Here is a 20,082-nt window from a genome sequence, read left to right on the forward strand (position 1 = left end):
CGGTCCCGACTCCTTCCCGGCGGGACGGCGGGTGCCGGGCCGAGGCGGCGACGGCGGCTGCACAGCAGCGGGCGAACTGCGGGAACTCGGCGGCTCCCCGCGCCGCTCCCATATAAACGCGGCCGCCTGTGGTCGTGGGGGCGGTGCCGCGCTCCGCCCGCCCCGCTCCAGCTCGCCGGGCCCGCCCCGCTCCAGCCCACCGGCCGGGCCGCCCCGAGTCTTACAGAGGGCGCTGGCAGCGGCGGCGGGGCAGGTTCGTGGGGAGCGCCTGTGCTGCAGTGCGCCCGCAGCGCGGGCGGGACGAGGCGGGGGGAGCGGGGAACCAGCCGAGGCAGCGCTTACGGCGCCCTACGGGCTCGGCCCCTGTGGAGCGCCCCTCTTCTTCCCGACGCCTCCCCGTTGCCGCTGCCCGCGTCCCCGACCGCGTCCCCGGCCGGGTGGCGGCTGCTGCCGAGTGCAGGACGCGCGGGGCCGCGGGAGAGGCGCGGCAGCGCCGGGGACACTTCTTCCCCGCGCCCCGCCGAAAATAAACTTTTGCCACGTAATTACTTGAAACAAAGGTCGGGACCGCGCTGGCGGGACGGGGCCGGGCACGGGTTGCGCGCCCCTCCGCTTCTGCCTTCTTTTCGGGGACCTCGGGTTTGGCGCTTACTTTCTTTCTGAAGTTTGAGGTTGGCGGCCAGGCGAGGAGGCATTATCCTCGCAGCGGCCTGGCTGATAAACTACCCCCCACCTAACCCCGTCTGCATCTCCTTCCCGCGCCCCGCACCCCTCCCACGTCTCTCTTCCACGTTCGGCCCCTTCCTTCCTCATCCCCGCCAAGGTCCTGTGAGACCCATCGAGTCCCCCGGCCGCCGCCCCAGGTGCTCGCCCCACCGCCGGGCGGCTGGCGAAGGCAGCGGCCGGTCCCCGCGGCAGAGCGCCCTCCCGGGACCGAGCCGGCCGCCGGCCAAGGCGGGCCCGGAGCCGCCGTGCAAAACACCCCCGTCACCCCCCCGCGCCGATAAGGCCGCGCAAACACGACGTGGGAACGGCAGCGGTGGCTCTTTTGCACCCCCGTCCTCTCCCGCGTTTGCTCGGCCCCGGGACAAATGGGAAGGAGAACAGAGGCGGACGGACGTGTAAAGTTTTATGGCTGCTAAAGCCAGCAGAGGCGTTTGATCCTCTTTAGCTTCCGAGCCGGGATGGCAGTCCCGCGCACTCCAAGGGAGCAAACCCGACCACGTCAGCAGGAGCGCGGCGCTGTACAAACACATTTGCAAAGGAAAGGAACCCGGGGCTGGGGCGAGGGTGTCACAGAGCTCCCTCGCCACGGGTTTCGCACTCGCCCCCCGCTGCCCAGCGGCTCACGCTCTCCTTTGCTTCCTCCCCTCGTCCTCCACCTCCCACGCCGCTGCGGGAGGGAAGCCGCGGGCGGGACCCCGCCCGGACCCTGCCACCGCCCGTGAGCCGTCACCCGTTTCGGACGAGCCCGGAAACGGGGACCGAAATCTCCCGGGAAAGACGAGGAGCTGGGCGGCGGAAAGGCCGACCCTCGCTCCCTCCCGGGTCCCGGCAGTCCCCTGGGGCCCGTCCCCCGCTCGGCGAGCGCTGCTGGACTCGGCTGGGCAGGCTCCTGGCCCCGTCCCCGGCCCCTCCCGCTGCCCGCCGGCCGGCGGGGACGTGCCGCCCCCCAGCGGCAGCCGGCTCCTCCGCCCAGCGGTGCCGGGACACATCCCCACGTTCCTGCTCCTTCCCCTCCTCCCGCACTGCCGGGGGCCACAACTCCCGTCCCGGCGACAGGCGCTGCCCCGCACACGGGGAGCCGCCGGAACGCGTATCGCTTCCCATAACCTTCTCCGGGGCCGGTCGGAGTCGCCTCCGCACTGACCCGAGTTCAAACTCTTCCTCCTCCCACACAACTCTGCGATGGAAACATCACCTCGGAGCTGATCCTGCCCGCCAGACAACCGGGGGAAGAGTTTACTGTGACAATCATGCATGGATCAATGTGTCAACGCCATTGGGAGGAATACTTTGATAAACTGACTTTGATCAAACACACGGCCGATAAGTGCTCTGGCATCAGGTTTTGCTAACTCTCTCCTGCAATCGCTCCTCGGGGTCTAAAGGTTCTTCATTGAGTAGTTACACAGTAACCCATGATCAGCACCGTGTGGTGAAATGTATGTGCACTGATATAATTCTTATTTGCTCTCTTACAAACGCAAGCAGGATGACAGAGGTTCCAGTTGTGTCTTAAAACCACAATAAGGAAGACCGAGTTTTCAAGCTGTTTGGTAACTGATTAACCAAGTCCTCAAGGCTTCACCAAGTTTTACGGTCACTGTGGGTCTATTACTGTGCTGTCACCTGGCTGCATTTGTTGATTTGCCAGTATCAAATATATATACATATGCATTTTTAATTCTACCCAGTTAAAAAAGAAGCCAATATTACTAGATAGTCTTATGCTACCCACTGACATGAGTAAGGTCTCAAAACTTTACAGTGATTTTGATATATACAAAGTTCTTTTTGTCTCCTACTACAGAAGCTGTTGCTACACTAGTTCAGAAAAGATGGAAAGATGTGGCAGAATCAGCAGCTGTTAATTAACTTTACAGGTCTTGACTATTTTTTTAAGAGTGGCTTCCAGACACAATCTGGGCTATTCTTTCCCCAGGAGCTTAAACCAGATGTATACAAATTAATTTTTAGCCTAATTCACAGCATGGCTCATTAAGTTGGATAGCAAGCGTTCTATGAAACAGTATTTCAGATTCCAACATTTCTCTTTTGCCTATTGAAGCCTCAAGTTTCACCATAAATTACTTCTTATATAAATAACCCTGAATCCTGGAAACTTGTAGCAAATACTAAACTTTTATTCCTAAGCTCTGTTTGTTTGGGGTTTTTTTAAGTGGTGACTCTGTGCAGTGTTCAGATGTGCACTAGACCCAACTCGGCAGCTTAGCTGTATTTACAGCAGAGTATTTAAACTCAAGAGAGCAGCGATGGGCTATGAGGCACCGCAGCGCCCAGCAGTGCGAGCAGCGCCGGCCGAAGCCTTACCCTGCCCGGGCTGAGCCCGATCCCGATCCCGATCCCGTCCTGGCTGGAGCGCGGGCCCGGCCGGTGCGCGGCGGTGCTGCGGCGCCACCTGGCGGCCGCACGGCGCACCTGCCGAGCCGGGCCCGGCCGCGGGACGAGCGCTCGGGCAGTACCTGGGCGTCACCGAGATTTGGGGCTAAACTGCGCTCAGACACCATCAGGTGAAGAGGTTGAAAGCAACAAGGCGTTCATAGGACGTGTTTTTCTTCCAAGGACACCGAAATGACGGCGTACAGGGCCGCACATCCGTGTTGTGGCGGGCCCAACCACACCGCAGCCACATGTCCAGTCACAGCCCTGAGCTATGGGAAGGTAACACAACCTTTTCACATCACTATTTATTTTTGATGTCTCATTTTCATAGCGAAACCCAATTCTAGTTTGCAGAAAGAAACCATTCGATGCACAACAATCTTTTTTGCGCTTTAGACACAGCAAGACCCTGGAGCACTCAGAACAGTCCCTACAGCTGCCCTGCCTGGTAAGAGAGAGCATCTCCCAGCAGCGAGGGCTGCAGCACAGGAACACCTCTGCAATCCTTCCAGGGGCCCTCCTGCTCCTCGGCTGGACCTCGCTTTCCAGGCCTGCCTGCAGAGCAAGGTATTTGAAGTAAAGATGGAACTGTTTCGTTTGCAGTGGAACAGCTGCTTCATTTTGAACACAGCAAGTCTTCATTTTAGAGCCATTTTATGAAAGTAGTTATTTAATTTAAAGGAGAAAAGAGGCATGCAAAAATCTAACTAGTGCTGTTTCAATGTGCAAAACAAGGTTACTACCAAAGTGAAAATCCTTGTCTTCCTCCAGAGAAAAAGGCAGTAAAATTTAAAATATACTCTAAAAATTGCCATAAACAAAGAAGTCACGGTTTGTTTTTCTATTAGAAACACTTAAAGGTTTTTTAAAAAGCGTATCAATTTTATAAGTCACATGCTACATCTTGAAATGAGACCAAAAAAATAATTTTTCTTGGTATTAAGATACAGGAGGTAAAAATGTGGAACAAAACATAACAGAACCACAGGTGGCCTGCACCTGGATGAATGGAAAATATTAAGTTTAGCTGCTTTACTTCCTACAGTAGCTGTAATAAACAATGTTCATCTGAATGAAATTAGCAAATGCATTTAAAAGGAAAAGTCTTCCACTGCACATCCCATTAAAAAGAAAGAATCAATGCACAATTAATCAATACAAAAAATGTAGTCCAAGCCTGAATACTGAAGGTACTGCAGGTTTCCTGAAGTCATCACAGCAATCCCTGATTCCTTGAACATTGCTGGAATACAGTCTCCCTGCCCATCCAGTAATGTGTGCAGCTCCCTGAGGATGAAGTTTTAGTAATTTACTTTTCCAGATTTTCATTTTTGCAAGTGTCATCAGGCTTCAGCAGATTTAATATTTTAAGACAGACTGATATTCTCTCCTTTTGAATAGCCAGTCTTGTGAATTCTGGAGTTCTGGAAAACTCTGGAACCGGAGGTAGGGCTCCCAGAAGGTGTTCAATGCGGTGGGCTTGGTCCAGTGCTATTCTTGATAGATGATTAAGTTCCCCATGATCTGGTAAGGTGAGGTGAGTCACTGATACAAGATGTAAAAGGTGCTTACTCAGTTGTCTCACATGAGTCAGCTTCTCTGCCCAAAAATTCACTTCTCCTTTATCAAACAAGGAATCATCTTCTTCCTTAACAAAGAGAAAACCAACAATGATTAGAAAATGACTTCTGGTTTGATAACAATGAGAAAATCAGAAAAGATATGAAAAAGGATATATATAGAAATGATGACTGAGGCTGTCATAGAACAGCTTTTTATATTAAAAAACAAGGTAAACATTCATATGCCTTTTCTTGAAGGTTTGGGAAAACACAGTAAAAAGATTCCTACTTTGCCAAAGAAACTTTACCTTCAAAGATGAGGCAGTTATGGCACAAGTCTTGGGAAATAGTGGAAGTAAATAGCAGCCCTAATCCTTCACATATGCTTGCCTTCCCCTGTGAAACAGTATTATATTTCACAAAGACCTCTGTGAGCATTATGGTAATTTGCTATATCATGGAGCTTTTGGACTGGATTAAATGAAAATTGCATCAGTCAATGAAACATCAGAAATGCACACCTAAACTACAGACTTAAAAGATTCATGATACATTTCATGGGTCATATTAACTGCCAACAAACTTCTCCAAGATGTAGCTGCTCCTGCTCCTTCCGGTTTACCTTCCAGCATTATTTTGACTTTTCCAGTCTTTTCAAGGCAAAAAGAAGGCAGTGTATTTATACAGTAACAGCTTTCACAGAACCAGTGTGGCAAAGCTTTACAGAAACAATCCTGAAGTCAATGACTGATGTAAGCAAGACTGTTTCATGTGTCGTGCAGAACCAGTCACATGGATGATGGCATAAAGTTACCAAATATTTAAATGCCATCTCTGGGAAAGCCAGCATTGGTAGAACACTGGTCTTGAATGTCCAGATGTGCCTGGCACCCCCAAGAGCAGTTTAAATTCAAGGGAAGCCATCATCTGCAACAATACTGAATGTAATTACATTACAGCCTCAGAATGTTTCAGTCAACAATGCCTTGTGAAGTAACTCTTGATTTATTTCAATGTTTGCTTATTGATCTCTTTAATTTTATGCTGGTATTACCAGGAAACAGACATAAAACTCTTTTCATTCTAAATAATATCCATGTGACTTCTTTAAAAGACTGTAAATCAGTTAGTACTGCAGTAGCAATTATCAGGTTTCATCAGATGAGACATTTTATTCTATTCCTACCACAAGACTGCAGAACTGTAGTGCTTCTAACATGCTATAGCAACTGCTTGTTAAAATTACCAGAGCAGAAGTCTCCCCATCTCTTTGCAGGTCACTGTCTCCCAAAAGCCACACCAGCAGAATTGGGACACCAGCATGGATCTCCCCCCACCGCTGGAGCAGCTCACACACTATGCCAAAGGCTAAATCCAGGGCCATTGGAGCATTCACTATCCTAAATGCAAACTCTGTTGAGAGAAAAGATGTGTAAGAATATAGAGCAAGACCACAAACATTTTCAAATAAAATCAGCACAAAAATGATTTCTTGAAAACAGATGCTGAACTTAAACAAACACATGCAGAATGATAAATCATACTGCAAATAAATTAGATGGGTGTTAACTTCTGTGCCACTTGGGGCCTTCACTCAATTCCAGAATAATACATGAAGCCACTGAAAATGCTGATGCTTAATTTTTTTTCTCTCCTGCCCATGTAGTGACATTTATTAATCTGGGTTTAAATATACATATATGTCTCTTAGAAACATCTCCACACAGTCCTGTCACTATTACATGGTGACTATTTTTGCCAAACAACAGCTATGCCTTAGATCTCATGTAACATTTTCACTGGAACTCAAAACCTACAACACATGATATGTTTTTAAAGGGCTGGAATATAAAATGAGTAATTACTCAGTGTGTAATCTCTTTATATATAATAAGATATACATATACACACACATGTGTAAGAGAGATCAGGCACGAAGACAGGCTTAGAAAAGATGTTTGAGAAGGGAAAGGCAGACACTGTTTATGACCCCCATCACAGAGCTATATTTATACAGGTTCTGGCATCATGCCAGAGCTGTACACAAAGCTATCATCCACACAGTATTTCTTCCCTGAACTTCCTGACTGCTCTCATTTGGGGAGATGCTGATCTAACTCTCTGGGTCCTAGGGCTGCTTTTGATAACAGAGTATATAAAAATGCCACAAGTCCTGTGTGTCCACAGGTAGGAGTTTCTCCACTTGTAATTTGAATGCACTTTTTTTTCTTTTTAAAAGGGCTGCAGGAAGAGGACCAGAAGAGGAGAGCTAGTGGACAAGCCTCTTTAAAATCCCTATTACTGTAAGAAGGATTTTGGCAAAATTAATCCATGTCCACAGTCACCAAACTGGAAAATGTTCACTGAGTGGTATAAATAGTGGTACATAAGGACATGCCATTCTTCAAGGCTGTAATCTGGGAGCAGACAACACAGCAGAGTCAGAATTTGGTAAGAATCTATACAGATATGGAAGACACACCTTACTTTTTGTGTGTATTTAAACATTCTCCTGAAAGACAACAACCGTCTACATGGAAGAGGCACAGCAGTGCAACCAAGACTTCTCCCTCACAAGCCACATTCAGAGCTAGAGCACAGACCCCTGTGCTGGAACCCCTCCCGAGGCCTCAGGCCAGCTGCAGGTTTTCTGGGGTACACTGGCACAGCAGACAAACTCACATTAAAACACCAGGATTAGGCAAATACACGTGCCAAAGAGTAAGGAAACATCTAAGGGCATAACAGACCGATGGAAAGATGAGTACATGCACTTGACAGACCAGGCAATGTATTGAGGACATGGGGGAGAATGAATTAGTATTGGAGATGATGAGGACAAAGGACCATAATAAGGAAGGGAGTGAACGAGAAAGAACAGATGGTCCCTTCTTTATCTTGGAGTTAGATGAGGGTAAATGGAAATCTCCTTGAACAAGCAACAGGAAGGCAGGCAGTCAATCTCTTAGTGACACTAATAATGTTACATACACAGTTTGTCTCTGGTAGACAGCAAAATCAAATATTCAAATCTGTGTTCTGCATGTCAGGAATTACCATATTATCAGGACACCCCTGAGTTTTTTCTGTGAGGGAGTGCTTGAGAAGTACTGTAGTACAACATTTCCATCCCATTTATTTTAGGTATTAGGGTTTTTAAGTATTGTTTTTGCTGACACTCCTTTCCAGGAATTTGTTGGGGATTTTTATTTGGTTTTTCTCTTTTTTTTTTTTATTTTAGTGTGGGGTGTGTCTGTGTTTGCTTGAAGCTTTTTGGTTTTGGTTTTTTGCTTTTTTTTAAAAAAACCCTTGCTTTCCCTGTTGCTGTGCCCCATTTGGTACCAGTCTGATACCCTAAATAATGGAAACAGTGGTTGTCTTCTTTGTTTTGGCTTGCTTAGGCTTAGATAGGAAACAGTTTCATTCAAGTGCAATAGGGACACCTCAGTAATACTGGCAATCTTCAGAGCTGAAAAAACAGATCAAAATGGAGTGTGGTGTTCTGAGCCTGAAACAAACATCCTGGTTAGGAATGCTTACAAAACACAACATTTTAAACTCAGCTCTTTTGAATTCTTATGATATTTGTGAGTTTTATGATGATTCCTGAATGCCTACGATTTTAAGTATTTATATAAGGCCTCTTCTTTATTTGTATTGTCACTTTATTTGTATTGGAATATTTAGCAAATTAGGTGATGCTGGGAGCTAGAAACCAAACATGATACTTCCCACTGCTGAGTTTGCTGTTGCTTTGGAGGACCAGTTATAGATAGCACTGCCAGTTCTGGGGCCTTTTAAAACATTTGGTCTCCCTAAGTATAAATACATACAGTGAATTCTCTTTGTGAATGAGAACGCTGAACTGCTGAGAAATGCATCGAGAAATAGATTGGAGCCTCTAATTGTGGTATTGCATGACCATGCTGAAAACTACCAAGAGGTAGCAAAACAAGTAATGCTGAGGTTCTGCTAAGACTAAACTTGCTTGCTAGCAGTTTTTCAACAGCATGACACAGAAGAAAAGGCAGTTTTGTGGTCACAGAGTATAGCAGTCCAGTAGAGAATCCTACAAGTTGCAACAAAGGAAATGGCACGTCTTTTGTTGTTGCTTTTTTTTTTTCTTCAAACTAAAAAAGAGAAAAGAATTCAGAAAAACATGCAAAGGATATGTAGCACCCAGGAAAAACTTGGAGATCCTGAACACACTGACCACCTTTCTGTGAACTGCAGATGCCATTTAACTGGTCAACAAAACTTGCGTGTCAGTTCTGGTGTTGAGACCAGAGAAAACAAAGCAACATCACTTTGAAAACACTCTAACTTAGGGCTCCAAAATCTGGCTAAGAGTCTGCCTACCTGGCAAGGGCTTTGTGTTAGAGAAGCTAGTGTAGCAGCATCTTGGTACTTCAGGTGCTTACAGAGACTCAACAACATACCAAGGCCTGGCAGATGAAGAATTTTCACTTCCACCGACTCATTCCATCCCACTCCTGCAGAGTATCAGGAATGGCCCCATGATTTCTGAAATGTTCCCTCAGCTGCTGTTACTTACAGAACACCCTGATATTATCTGACTTTGATACCAGTTTACACAAATTTGATGCCAGACTAGTTCAGGATTAGATTTGTGGACTGTCAATGCTACAAGGATAATGAAGAGATATAGCATATATCCAAAAGGAGTATATTAACTCTCCTAAGCCTGGAGTGCTGAAGTCATGCAAATGGGTAACAGCAAGCAAATTTACATAGGTACCCATGATTTACCAGGTAAAAAACACTTCTACAGGGGGAAAATGTTTTATTGCTTTGATGACCCCCAGCTCTAAAAGTAACTTCCAGGGATGCTGTAAGCATGCACAGAATCTTTGAAGATAGCCACAAAAGATGTGTGTCTTCTCAGAAGAAATGTACGGTCTTCCCTGTTTACAAGAAGTGCTCCTCACATCATCATCTGCCTGCAAAGGCAGGGCTATTTTCAAGAAGCCAGATATTACACATGATGCTGTGTTTGTGACTCATGCTGTGACTTCAGAGAGTGCTCTGAGCAAGATGCAAGTTCACCAGGGGCAAAAAGGGCAGGTGGCTTCCCTTTCACCACAGCCCCCCAGGTCCCTGGGAGCCAGCTCAGGTACTCTGCTGATCACCTGGTAAATTAAGGCTCAGAACAGCACAAAAGGCATTTGGCACACAGCTCTGGCGTGTGGGCCCTTCTGCTTGGCTGGCAAGCTGAGCTGGTTGCCCTGCAGTCAGAATTGGTGTAGCTGGGGGCTGGGGAAGGGAAGATCACAGGACAGCAAGAGGAAGGAAAGAAGCCAAAGGGAGAGCGAGACCTCCCCGTTCAACAAGCTGCTAGCCCAGGTCAGCTATCATCCCAAATGTCCCCATCAGAGCCTTGCAAACAAAATGCTGAGGTTATTTAAATGAGTGAGTGTTAATAGCCTTTCATAATGCAACTATTTAAAGTAACTGAATAAAAAAAATTCAAATAGCCAGGGCTCACAGCTGATTACTGCCAGAAGAAATAAACCTGCAAAAACCAAACCTGAAGATGTAGCTAGTACTATGAACCAAAAATACAGCAGAGCTCCTTCCACAGCAGTTCTAAAGACTGTCAAAACTGTGTTAAAAATATGAGTTTCTTTAAATTTGAAAATGTGCATAAGTTCCAACATGAAAAAACATCATGAGCAAGATAAGCATCTTAGTAAATAAGCCACTACAGGGGTTGAAATACCAAAAAAATTCTCTATGACTTAAAACAAGTAGTTACAAGCAGAATACTTAATACTACTCATCGAAATGAAAAATAAAGATAAGAATCAGGTACTACATACTTTTTTCATTTTGAGGAATTGAATTTTCATAAAGGGAAAGGGGTTAAGTACTGCAGTGTTTTGGTCTTTGTGAACCCGCCCACATAAAAATTAGACCTCCCACGTACACATTCATATAGTCCTAAAGCTTTGATCATGCCAGATGTAAATATTTCTTCTAGTAGCCTATTACGTGTCCTCCAACTATACAATTGTTCTCTGTTAAAGCCTCGGTGATATTATGGGGAACTGAAAGGATGTATTAAGAGCATATATACACATATTTTATGGACAAACATGATAAAATATAGGCAAAGGAAAAAAGCAGAACATATTCCTTGCCTAACAAAGCATTTTGTATTTTTTACACTGCAAATTGTTAACTGAAGTTCATTCGAGATCAAAGAGCAATCCAATTTTTGTGAACATATACTGTGTTCAGAGGAAACAGAAAGAGAAGTGAATCTGCAAGGAAGCTTTGTATAACAGCTCAGAGATAAAATCTCACAAAGAACAGTGTACCAACAGTAGTCATGTTTTCAAGGAAAATAAATAGGGCAAGTTCTTCAACTGAAATTACAGAAAGTATTTTAGGTAGACCATTACCATCTGAACTGGTAAAATATTTTTTACTTTCTTGCACCAAGTGCTGCCCATAAAGTTACAAATATTAGTACATCACTATCATTATGGTACCTCGTAACAGCCCAGTAAAATGAGGTAGTATTCTTACTTCAGATGGAAGCTGACAAAGGCATGGACCTTTAAAGCAGCAAAGATCACTGAATGATTGCTTGGCAAAACTGGGGATTTAGCTCTTGTTTTCTGATACATCACCGTGAAAGATGATGAGTATCAAGCAAGATATCAGGTTCTCATCCAAATGATGGCAGATTCAGCACCACAGTCACTAATACCTGTAATATTAGATTTGTAAATGGAAAATTTCACCTAAACACTAATCACTTCTTTGTTGTATAAAGATTGTCTTCCTTTTGGTGTTCAGGATTAATCAATCTTATTCTATTCTCAGCATATGAAATAAAAGAGAGCTGAGTGAGGCAGTGCTACAGATATATTTTTTACTTAAAATTATATGTTTATGTATGCCTAGACTTCATAAAATTTAAAAAGCCTTCAAATTTAAGAAAGAAAAAAATCCCATTGGCCCAACCCAAGAGTTAGAAGAGCTGGTAAATAAAGTGAGGCTAGAAAATGCATTTCCTATGTTGAAATATATTCTACTTTGAGATAGGCAGGAATTGTGTAACTCCACAGCAATACAATGCATAAGTGTCACCAGACATCAAATGCTGCCACTAAAAAAAGAGCAGGGCAGAATAAAAGTAAGTAAAGGGGTGTTCATACCCACCCAGTTTCCACGATATCACCCTTCTGAGAACTAGGATTAAAAGAAGACAGCTGAAGCAAAAAAAAAAAAAAAAAAAAAAAAAAAAAAAAAAAAAAAAAAGAAAAAAAGAAACTAACTAACCAAAAATAAAAATTAAGAAAATGCAGAAATGGTAACTGTTGCATCTGGATGGTTGGCAACGGCTCTTGCAATTGCACTGTGTCAATTTAAGTTACAAACATCAAACTTTCCACTTTTTAAAATGACCATTTATGTAAAATCTAATATATAAGCAGATTCCTTTTCATAGTGTTTCATAAAATCAAAGGCAATTAGATCATTTCTGTCCTCTCGAGAAATACCATTCCCTAGATGACGTACAACTGCTTCATATGTTTTCCATTTCCCTTCCTGAGTCTGTTTTATAGCCCTGCTTTTCCAGGATGGCTTTAAAAAGAGGCCCTTCCTGACATCACGCAACACGATGTCAAAACACAACACCATTACAAAACAAACTAATCAAAACTAATTTCTTAATAGTTACAGTCCCTGACTAGAGTGGTGGTGATGCTGCTCTCAGCTTTGACTTTGATTATAAACAGATCTGAGTTAATAACATGTCTGATTAGCATGGAAACTTACAGCTCAGGACTGAACAGAAAATTAAAGTCCCTTCTTGTGCAAAAGAGCACACACATATTCATCATCTTTTCAAGCCCTTTTTTGGAATGTGAACCAAACAGTATTTTTCAACTCAGTAACTAGGTTATTTTTCCTTTTTAAATATATATGTATTTATACATAAGATTTTCCCATGTAAGCCATGCTCCTGTACACAAAGGTTTTTATTACAAAACAACCACAGCTCACAGATCTGTCAGAGGAAATGTGCATTTGGACTTTACCTCTTATGTTACCATTTTTGCAAAGCCTCCCCCACTCTGAGCAATTTTCTAATTTAAACAGCAAAAAGACAGTATCCCCTGCCTAAACCCACAGAACTCATGCTTTTCCTTTTTATAAGGTAAAAATATTATTCAGCTAATTTTAAAACACTGCCAATGAGAACATATTGTTTTTTAAACTCAAATTATGTACTTACTGGAAAAAAAAAATGAAGGTAAATACGGCTTCCAAACTAGTATCAATGACTAGAATTAAATGTATAACTGAAGACTTGTTATGCATGTACCAACTATACAGAAGTTTTTGCTTAGCACTGATGAAGGTTACTGAATGTGAACGAGCTGAATGCTACAGCTCTGCTGTAGGAACACAGGAGACACATTTACTTCTGTATCATAGATGGAACTTTAGAGTGACATCTGGGGAATGATGGTAAGAGGCTTATTATTTAAAGGATAAAGGAATAAGGAAAGAAGCGGTAATGAGCACAAAAAACTAAAAAAAATCTTATCATTATTATAATTATGCATATAATTTGGGCAGAGCGAAAAAAAAAAAAAAGGAAACTATTTTAAAAGCAGTAATAGAAAGGCAAATATTGCTATGGAGCCACAGCCATGACTTTCACAGCCTGCATGAGGAGCCTATCAAGATCTGTAAGCTGCTGTCCTGTTTACTCACTCACAATTAAAATGCTGATAAGAAAAAGCACATTTAATAGATTATTCACATGAACACTCTGTTTAACGTTTACTACTTCCAGACTCCAGCACTGAGTGCATAAAATAATTTTTCATGTATTCTTTCCTAATTTTTCAAGCATGACCTTTACATAACAGTGCCACTGAGTAATTAATAGAGCTAAATGAAGCACTGTCAGTAAATAATCAGTAGCCAGTCTTTGATGGATGAGCTGATTCTAATTCAGTCCATCCACTTTCAACTTTAATTAGTGGCATTGTATTCTAGAAAGCAAACAGTTCCTTCATCCATGTGATGATCTAATGTTGTATAAGTGGGCTGACAACAACTTTTAAGGTGTTGACATAAATTTGGGAATACAAAGTAAAAAATCACAGTACTTACACATTTTCTATATAATATAATTCTTCAAAAAGATGTAATATAAAGTTCCCCCTGCAAAACCCACTGATTTTAATGAGTTCCAGACACACCAGTAAATCTTGCTAAGACAATTAAAAGTCTCAATGCAAAAGTTCTCTCTCCTCCTTCTTTAATTAAGCCAATTCATGTGAATTATTAAGTGTATCTTGGTGAATTTTTCGCAAGACACAAAAACAAGCATAAAAATGCTATTTATTTCTACATGAGTACTGATACAACACTAAACTTTTTTGGCACTATAACTCTCATTCTAGATGCAAGCTTGACTTAGCTGATGGCAACTGCTAAGGAAACTCTGCATTTCTGAATTACTGGAATTTAGAGTAATTTTACATTACTGAAAAATGTTCTGATTTTCAAGGTCTCTTGGGTTACAACATGTTTTGATCGTGTTCTACACTTTCTCCTAAATGTTAGTTTACACTGGTATTTCTCATCCTTCTTCCAGCAGTTCGCTCTAAAGGGTGGAACAAGGCAGATTTGCAGATTCCTGCAAACTGTGGCTATTGAGCACATCTGAGCAGAGAAGACACTTGCTAACTTACCACAACACATCTGACTCAAGTGTATGTGTGACTTACTGAAGGAAAGTATTTTTGAGCAGAATACAAAAAAATCCAACTCAGAAACCTCTGTAACTGAGTCTTTGCATCACTTCTGATACCTCCTACAAAATGCTATAAGGGAGACACTGTTAGGATGGTTTATATTTAATTTTTATCTTAGTTTCATATTACTTATTAAAAGAGGGTGACATTCAAAAAGAAGTGGCCATAAAACTGCTCTTACAGAAAGTGCCATAAATCTTTTGTATAATAATGTAAAAAATATTCATAATACAGTCTTAACTTCTTTACTGGCCAATTTTCTAAACCCCTTTCCTCACCATGTAAGAGAATACACGTAAAGAGCAAAATGCCACAGAAACCATTCACTATATGAATGCCTGATGAAAAAAAAGCCCAGCCACCCTTACATGAAAAGCTTTCAGTACAGTCCAGATTGTCTGTTCTTAGAGAGATGTCATCTAAGGGATGAAATGTGTGTAAAGAACAGCTCACATTATTTTTATCTTTTTGCTGATATATGGACACAGATACACAATGCTATGAAAATACAACTAAATTTGCAAACGTTCTGAAATGTGAGAAGCTACCAGGACCACAAAACATTCACACTGCAGGTGCTAAGTACAAATGACCAAGAGAATTTTCTTGCTTTTTTTTCTGTCAAGATCAAAACGCCTTCCAATGCCAACTTGCAAATTGCTTTCAGTGCAGTATAGTGGGATCCGTTCTAAGTTTTCTGACATTCCAACATAAAAAGTCAGCCAGGCTACTGAGCTGCAGTCAAACAGACAGGCAGGTGCTGTTTATCCTATTCAACAACTCAGTGATTACAGGTCACTTAGGGGCAGTGATCTAAGGAGAACTTAGGGGCAGCTCCCCTGCAGGTGCCTAACAGGTAAACAGCCCCAGGTCTCAATCCTGAATGGAAAATACCTATCTCCAAAGATTTTTTTCAAGAGCATTTTCACTCCATGAGAGAACCACTGGCTCTTTTCAATGGGAAGATGATGCACCAGTGATTTCTCTTGAAAGCAAATTGGTTTTTGCCCTTTCTTTCAGAAATACTTTGAAATGAGATTACACACACATATTCCTCACTCTACTACCACAAGTTTTGATTCACATTAAAGACCTGCTGATCCTAACCATCCTGTTGTGACTGAGGCATTTCTAGAATCAGGCCTCTATGTTTCCTCCCAACATGATGTTCACATTAAAGAAATCCTAAGGAGTGGTTCACACCCTTTTTCCTTCACACAGTTCCTGTCACCTAGGTGACTTCTGGATTTTGCACCTTCAGTGACCCAGGACACTTCTATTTACATGGGCAGGTCTACACCTCTCTGGAAGTAGCATGACTTACTTGTATCTCTCTGACTGAAATACCTCAGGCTCTGGCATTTCCATAGTCTGAATGTGTTAACAGCCAGCTCAAGATTTGCTAGGAAAGTTCTAGCTGTCATCAGAGCATCCATCCTCTGGCAAGCTCCAAGAGACCTGGATAGTGTATCTCCATCTCAGATATTGGTGGGATGGCTCCCTTCAACTTCAGCATCTTCAGCAGACATGGCATTCCAGAGGCCTTGGCATGCTCAGGTAGATAAGTAAATTGTAACATAGTCTGTATGAGTTACTTCAAGGACTTTGTCCAAGTAAATTTATGTGAGGAGCAGGAGCTGCTTAGTTTTGCATAAAGTGTAAATATATACACAAATTCTTTGAGTGATAAGTAATATTCAATCAGTAACCAGAGTTCTTCAACAGAAAATCTAACACAGATACCAATATATTTGTCTAATACAGATTTTACATTTTTCTTTTCCCTTTCCTTCAAAGTTCTTTGAGGAATTGGTTTGTGCCTCTTCAACTTGAGAAGGAACTAAGTGCTGAGTGCTCTCCCCAGTGTGCTGAATAGAAGTGCTCCCCACACAAGACAGAAATTAAAAACATTTGTGTCTCACATAGTAATGCAGACATGAACTACGCAACACCAGGGACTTCCCCATCACAGGGAAGAAATCTCTTTCTATTCTCTACACATTTAATACATGGCTTTGAACCTTTCTTATTTAAAATATTCCAAAATATTCTAAATAGGCATGGAAGACAGAATGGCTAAGTAACCTGGGGCTCTCAGTCATTCATCGCGATATGGAGTGCTTCATAAATCACTTACAACCATGTGCATGGAAAGAAGGAATGGCACTATCTATTCTGCAGGAAGAGCAGACAGCCATGCAGATTAAAAAACCTTCACTGGTTTTAGATGTCTGATCTGAGACATTATGACTTGTTTCACTGAGGAGTCAGCACCCCATAATGCTTTAATATTCAAAATGCACTTCCCTCTGGCTTCAGCTGTGTGTGCTCTGAACTCCTGCAAATCATGCCTGCAAGGTATCCAGCTCAGCATTCAGCATGGTGACCTCCTTTCCAAACTCTGCTTGGAATGACTTGCTTACCTGCACAAAAGAGCTCTCTGGGAGAGGCAGGGACAGAATGTAAAATCACAAGGGCAAAACTAAATAGCTTTGGCATGTCCCTTCTTGTGATCCTGGTCTTACTCTCTTTATCACATTCAATTTGCAGCTGAGGTAGTAGCTGAATTCCCTAACATTTGGATACCAGACCTTGCAATCTTCCAAATATTCTTGGTGTGGGGAAAGGCTGGATGAGGAAGATGGCAACATATATGTATAATTTGCCAAGGTCCAAAAAGAAAAAGAAATCTATACCTTCATCATTTCAAGTATCTAAACACAGTCTGGACCACAGCTACCTACAGCCACAGTTGCACAATCCTGAGGCAGTGTTCCTGGCACTGAGCATCCTCAGTAGCCCTGGTCAGAATGCAGGAAACCATTTCAGGAGCAGAGACATTTAAGCTGCTTTGTGAACACAAAAATCTTCACAAGTTTTAGCTTTTAGGCTCCTTTCAATCTCTATTGAATGTGTGTGTATATATATATACACACACACACATATATATGAAAAGCACAGCATTCTATAGTACTATTTCTCAGTCAAATTTGTACATATTTTACCAAAAATGCATATCCAAAGCATACATGTGTAACAGCATTTACAGAACAGGCCTTCAGTTTTTTTCACAGCCTGCATAAATATAGTATTTCCTCCTAATTTCATATGTAGAATCATGTTTAAGTAATAAAACCCAAATAATTAAAGTTTACAAAAAATACTCACAGTATAGAAAAATCTCAGCACCAACTAGTAAGGATTAACACAAGTAGTTAAAAAGCAGGATTTTATGATGAGGTGTGTTAGGCAACCCTAATAACAACAGCCCATCAACACTCCTTATAAAAATATTCAGTTCACATAATTAAATTTACAAAGCAAATCACAAAGAGACAAATGAGACAGAAAAGCAGAAGGCTGTAAGTTTACAGAGGTCAATTCAAGATATGGTGAAAAGGTGAAAGAACCACAGAGAATGAAATATGAGTGCAGGTAGAGAGGAAGGGAGCACTCAGTGCACAGAAAAAAATAACAGCTCTAGTATATTTTATTAAATCAGACTGGCAATTTGAAAGAATAAACAACATCAAAGGGATTTTTCCCCCCATTTTTAAACAAAATAAGGAAATCAGGAGGCATACTTCTGTGTATGTGTTTCCCACTACAACTTGTGAGCCAGTTTCAATCCAGTTTGACAAAAAAGGATACAGGAATATGAAACATTAAGTTTTACTTCTATGAAATAGCCAACTAGGTAAAGAAAAGAGACCTACTGCAGTCATGCCTATTGAAAGGATGAAACTTCAGTCATCAGACATGAGAAAATCCACTCACCTGCAAAACAAATCCATTAAAAAAACCCACCAAACCTAAGCTTCCTTCACTTCACAGCTCAAGGAAATTTTTAACTATTTTACTTAGTCGTGCCATTTGAAGTTACATCCACACTGTGACTAAAACATGCATCTTTAACCTAAAGACTTTTTCTGTCTTTAACATCTTAGTTTTCCATCTGTAGATTTCAAATGAGTTTCCTTCAGCAAAGGCCACATTCTACTTAACCTTGCCATGGCACTAGGTGAGCCTTAATCACAAATTGTGAGAATCAAGTAAAACCCCTAATTTGGAGAATTTACCCTGTGACAGCCTTTTACAGCGGCACACAGATGTCCATGCTAAAAACCAAAACACATTGCAAAAAAAGGCAGCTAACAAGCAAAGGCTGCCTGTATTGCCTCTATTCCTATGAATTTAAAAATAAACCACTGTTGAGTTCTACAGACCAGCCCAAAATAATTTGTGTGTATGTAAGTAGTACTTCACCCTTGAGATCATTTTATCCCTCGGCTTCTCCCTACACCCACTGTACTTGTACTCCAGGATTTGTACTGACCTTGCTTTACTCCTAAAGCATGAGGTCACTGACTCCAAAGTATCAAATAATCTGTATTTTGGTATATACCCTTAAAGACTATTGCCCACCTGAGTATGATCTTCCCTAATTAAACTGATCTACCCAGCACACGTCGCTTCACAGAATCCTCTCGGCTGGAAGGGACCTTTGGAGATCATCCAGCCCAACCCCCAAGGAGTTTGCTTTAGGGGATGGAAATCAGTATTTCAAACATCTTTTCTAAAAGGGCCTTCATTAACACAGGTTATGTGATCCTACTGCTGTTAAGCTTCAGAGAACGTGGCACATGTCTGTTTTCCTGATGGTTTTCAGACGTGGTATGTTAGTATTCTCTACTGCAAAATGGCAGCTGACTGGAATATTTACATTTGGGGAATTGGAATTTAAGAAGAAAGATATTCTGAAAATTCTGTTTTTAGTTGTGCTTCTTAATGCATGTACATAAGCCAGCGAGCTTTCAGTAAGTATGAGAAAAAAAATAATTTAAAAGATCTTTCTTCAGCTGTTTATAGAAAAGGGAGGTTAAACAGAGCACCTAAATGGAAGAATATATAGTCTTGAAGATCTACTATGATAACACATGGATTCTGGAATTAGGGAAGGTTAGGTTTGTTTGGGTAGGAACTTTTAAGTACAGCAAGAAGTCTAAAAGTGTAACTGCGGTCTTCAACACAAACATGAAATCAGCCTCTGTGTGTCTGCCCATGAGGGAAAGTAAAAGGGTAATTAACACAGTAGATGAAAAAATGAATGGGTTTTACTAGTTCTGGTAACAAGATATTGTAAGTCTAAGCTTCACTGTGATCAAGCAAAGTGTATAAGTTAATCAAGACCTTCACTGAAGTATTTCTGTTAACACTTTCATCTTACCAGTGGGAATTATTTATAAAACTGTTTTCCACTGGCAGCATGACAAGGTGATCATTAACACAGTACAGACCATGTGAAGGAACCAAATTAAAAACATGCGAAAGTGGCATTACACTAGTACTGTAAGCAGCTGCCATAAATAATTCTGCTCCTCAAGGTGGTTTCAACAGTCTTGCTCTAAATCTAATAAATCAAAAGCCCTTTATAAAAAGTCTAGTTCTCAAAATTTACATTTCTAGGCTTCACAAGGATGTTTAACTTTACTTTCTCAAGCATGAGAAATCAATTTGTTCAACTAAGCCAGTTCAGAGTTCTCCTTGTAAGTGCTCATTTGGAACTGATTATAGGGGGGAAAAAA

The 20,082-nt window shown here is 42.0% G+C and overlaps 1 protein-coding gene across 4 annotated transcripts in view; it reads right to left on the bottom strand.

Moving 5' to 3' along the window:
• Positions 1-4,199: 4,199 nt before the first annotated feature.
• The window catches only part of THADA (THADA armadillo repeat containing), a 151,684-nt gene continuing 135,801 nt past the window's right edge, over positions 4,200-20,082 (bottom strand). For all 4 annotated transcript variants that reach the window (XM_050973073.1, XM_030235493.2, XM_030235492.2 and 1 more), the window contains exons 37-38: positions 5,935-6,101; positions 4,200-4,774 (exon numbers count right to left, since the gene is read on the bottom strand). In XM_050973073.1, the coding sequence (XP_050829030.1) occupies positions 4,436-4,774; positions 5,935-6,101 (506 nt within the window). In that variant the 3' untranslated portion in view covers positions 4,200-4,435. The remainder of the gene's footprint in view (positions 4,775-5,934; positions 6,102-20,082) is intronic.

The sequence above is a fragment of the Serinus canaria genome, chromosome 3, assembly GCF_022539315.1.
Source record: "Serinus canaria isolate serCan28SL12 chromosome 3, serCan2020, whole genome shotgun sequence".
NCBI classification, from domain to species: Eukaryota; Metazoa; Chordata; class Aves; order Passeriformes; family Fringillidae; genus Serinus; species Serinus canaria.